This window comes from Perca flavescens, chromosome 11, assembly GCF_004354835.1.
Source record: "Perca flavescens isolate YP-PL-M2 chromosome 11, PFLA_1.0, whole genome shotgun sequence".
Lineage (NCBI taxonomy): Eukaryota > Metazoa > Chordata > Actinopteri > Perciformes > Percidae > Perca > Perca flavescens.
The window spans coordinates 9,657,336-9,660,355 of record NC_041341.1 but is presented as its reverse complement, the minus strand read 5'-3'; the positions used below and the strand labels follow the sequence as shown (position 1 = coordinate 9,660,355).

At 39.2% G+C, this 3,020-nt stretch overlaps 1 protein-coding gene across 1 annotated transcript; it reads right to left on the bottom strand.

The window, feature by feature from the left end:
• Nucleotides 1-810: 810 nt before the first annotated feature.
• Nucleotides 811-1,906, bottom strand: LOC114563614 (trace amine-associated receptor 4-like). Its single transcript, XM_028590412.1, has 2 exons — nt 1,734-1,906; nt 811-1,621 (listed from the first exon to the last, which is right to left on the bottom strand). Exons 1-2 carry the CDS (start codon nt 1,904-1,906, stop codon nt 811-813), a joined length of 984 nt encoding a protein of 327 aa, XP_028446213.1.
• Between the last annotated feature and the right edge of the window lie 1,114 nt (nt 1,907-3,020).

The following is a 3,020-nucleotide window of genomic DNA, read 5'->3' as shown; positions in this document are numbered from 1 at the left end:
TCAATACATCCATTGATTGACTGCAGTAAACAGCCATTTGAAATACAAATGGGGGAAGTGAACAGTTAGGCCACAGTTCTTTCAGATGAAAATATCAATGGCCATTTAGCAGATGCCTTTTTCCAGAGTGTTGAATATAAGTGTGAGACCTAAACCTGTCTTAAAAAAAAGTGGCTGCCTGACGAATGCATTGCCTGGGCATTACTTCACTGTGGTCAAAAGGAGGGTTCACTTACAGTTAAGAAGCAATTGAAAAAAAATCATTCCTTCCCTCCTGTGCCCACAAAGTAGATTGTAGTTTCAGTAGATAAGTGCATAAATCGTGACAAAAAGTAATCTACTTGAATCACAATGCAAATATAAAAATAGTTGTTGAACCAGCAATCTACTGCAAAATTAAGTTAAAAAACTAGTTTACGGTTATTACATGTAGTTCACTCCTCCCCAGCACTGCCTATAACTTAGTACATTACTGTGCATTTGACTGAAGAGGCCCTTACAAACATCAGCATGCTGTGTCATTTTCTTCTTCCCTAAATATGTTATATCATATATGGTTATGATTACTGCTTGCTTAAATGCCAACAACATTAACGTAAATTCCAACATATACAGATATATATATATTCTAGATGTACAGCAGATATGATTGTCCAATGCTTACTAGTTCCACAGGTTTATGCAATAAATGCAAAGAGTAGCATGTTTTTTACTTGAAGCAGACCTACATTTTGCAATAAGTCCTTGCAATATGGACAAGTATATTTATGTATCGATAGCAAAAGTAGTTTTAGTCACTCCACACTCTTTCTACAGTATGTTAGTCTCACTGGAGCCAGGCTGCAGTATCTGAAGCGTTACAACGAGTTTAAGACATTTTCTGAACCAGGGGTAAAAAAAGGCATAAATCAGAGGGTTTAAACAGGAGTTAAAATAATACAGACACATTACAAAGGCATCAGATGAAGGATTGAGCAAGGTATCTGTAAGAGCAACACAGAAATATGGGCAGAGACATATTAGAAACACAACTACAACAACTCCAAGAGTCCTGGCTGCTTTCATTTCAGATTTCTTAGCAGTTACTTTCACTGGACGCTGAAGTGTGACTGCTGCAACATGAGACTGCATGGCACGAGCCTGAGACACAGCCACCACAAACACTTTCATATACAGAACTATGATGACAGTGACAGGAATAATAAAGGACACAACCAGATCAACAAATCCTGCAATGTAGCTACTGACAACCACACACTCTCCAGAGCAGGAAATATACTTGCCTGGTTGTGTCAAGTTATCACTTAGCACCAGAATTTGAAAAATTACAGAACATATCCAACACAGACAAACACAGACTTGAACTCTTTTTTCTGTGACTTTAGTGGAGTAATGCAGAGGATCACAAATAGCCACATAGCGGTCAACAGATATGAGCACCATGGTTCCTACTGAGGCAGAACTAATGATATAGTCTAAAACATAATACAGAGTACACATGAGGTCACCGAGGAACCAGCAGCCGTCTATGAGTATAATTTGAAAGAACATGAGGAGGCCCACGAAGAAATCTGAGACAGCCAGAGAGAGGAGGAGGAGGTTGGTGGGGCTGTGGAGCTGCCTGGAGAGGAAGACCAGCAATAACATTGTGATTCATTATATCTATAGCACACAATAAATAACATGACACATTCCACCAAACTCTTCCATTCCATAAACTAAGTCTCCCATACTTGAAGTGGGCAATTGAGATGATGACCAGCAGGTTGAGAGTTGTGGTGAGCACAGTGATAGAGGACAGTGTGATGTAAGACAGTATGAACTCAAAGTGAGTACGCATTGGCTTCTTGCAGGAGGAATTGAGGAGTTGTGGGAAGCAGAGTTCAACTTCTTCCAGGATCTCCATCATCAGAGAGAGAGAGAAGAGTAGCTCTGTCGACTGTCTGACCATAGCTCTCTGTAATACAGCCAATTTATAGCTGCCCTCCCTCCCCTGTCCTCTGCTGCATTTTACTCCTCTGTAGCTGAGAATGACATCTTTCATCCCACCTTCACTTCTTGCAGTCATCCTCTCCTGGGACTGGAATAACTTATCTGACTGCAGTCATATAGTAAAATGGGATAAAGGTTTTGGATAACAATTGGTTACCAACGTCAGTCAATGTATACAGATTTAAATACTCGTAATATACCAAAATAACGTGTAGAACAATTTCATGAATTTAGCAGTATATATTAAAAGAAATCCAATTCACAGATGGTTATCTCCAATTAGCCTTAAAGACTTGTTGCATTTTTCTTACACTGGACTTTGCTATTATGTTGGTCTGCATGTGGACCAAAAAAAAAAGCCCATCATTCATTTTATCATTTACGACTGTGATATTTCTACTGTGACATGTCAAAATATGTTTTGTGAAAAGGCCAATTGCGAAAATACAAAGTTATTAGCAAATAAGAAATAACAAAGTATTTATTTTGTTATTCCTCATTTAACTTCATTTTCTTTACTTCATCAGGCCTTTGCCGTTTAGTTGGAATAATCCAATGAATCCAATAAAAATTTAAATTTAAATCCAATCTAATAAAGATTGGAAAACCACTCCCAACCTGAGCCATGGGAATGTAAGTAGACATTGTTGGTTATTAAAGGTCATGAGTCAAGAGGTTGGAAACCACTGCAACAAACTGTCCGCCATTCTCCTGCTCCATTGTCCCCTCACTCACGAAGAAGATGCTGAGGTACTTGAACTCCCTCACTTGGGGAAAGGACTCATTCCCTACCCAGAGTAGGTACTCCATTGGTTTCCTACTGAGAACCATGGCGTCAGATTTAGCAGTGTGAACTGATCCAGAAAGTGCTAAATGTCACAGACCGATAATGCCAATTAAGACCACATTATCTTTCAAAAGCAGCGATAAAAGAGTGAGAGTGAAGAGATGGTCCTTTGTTCCATGACCAAGACAGAATCTTCATTGTTCCTTTTCAATGTGAGGTTCAACTATCAGCCGAACCCTCC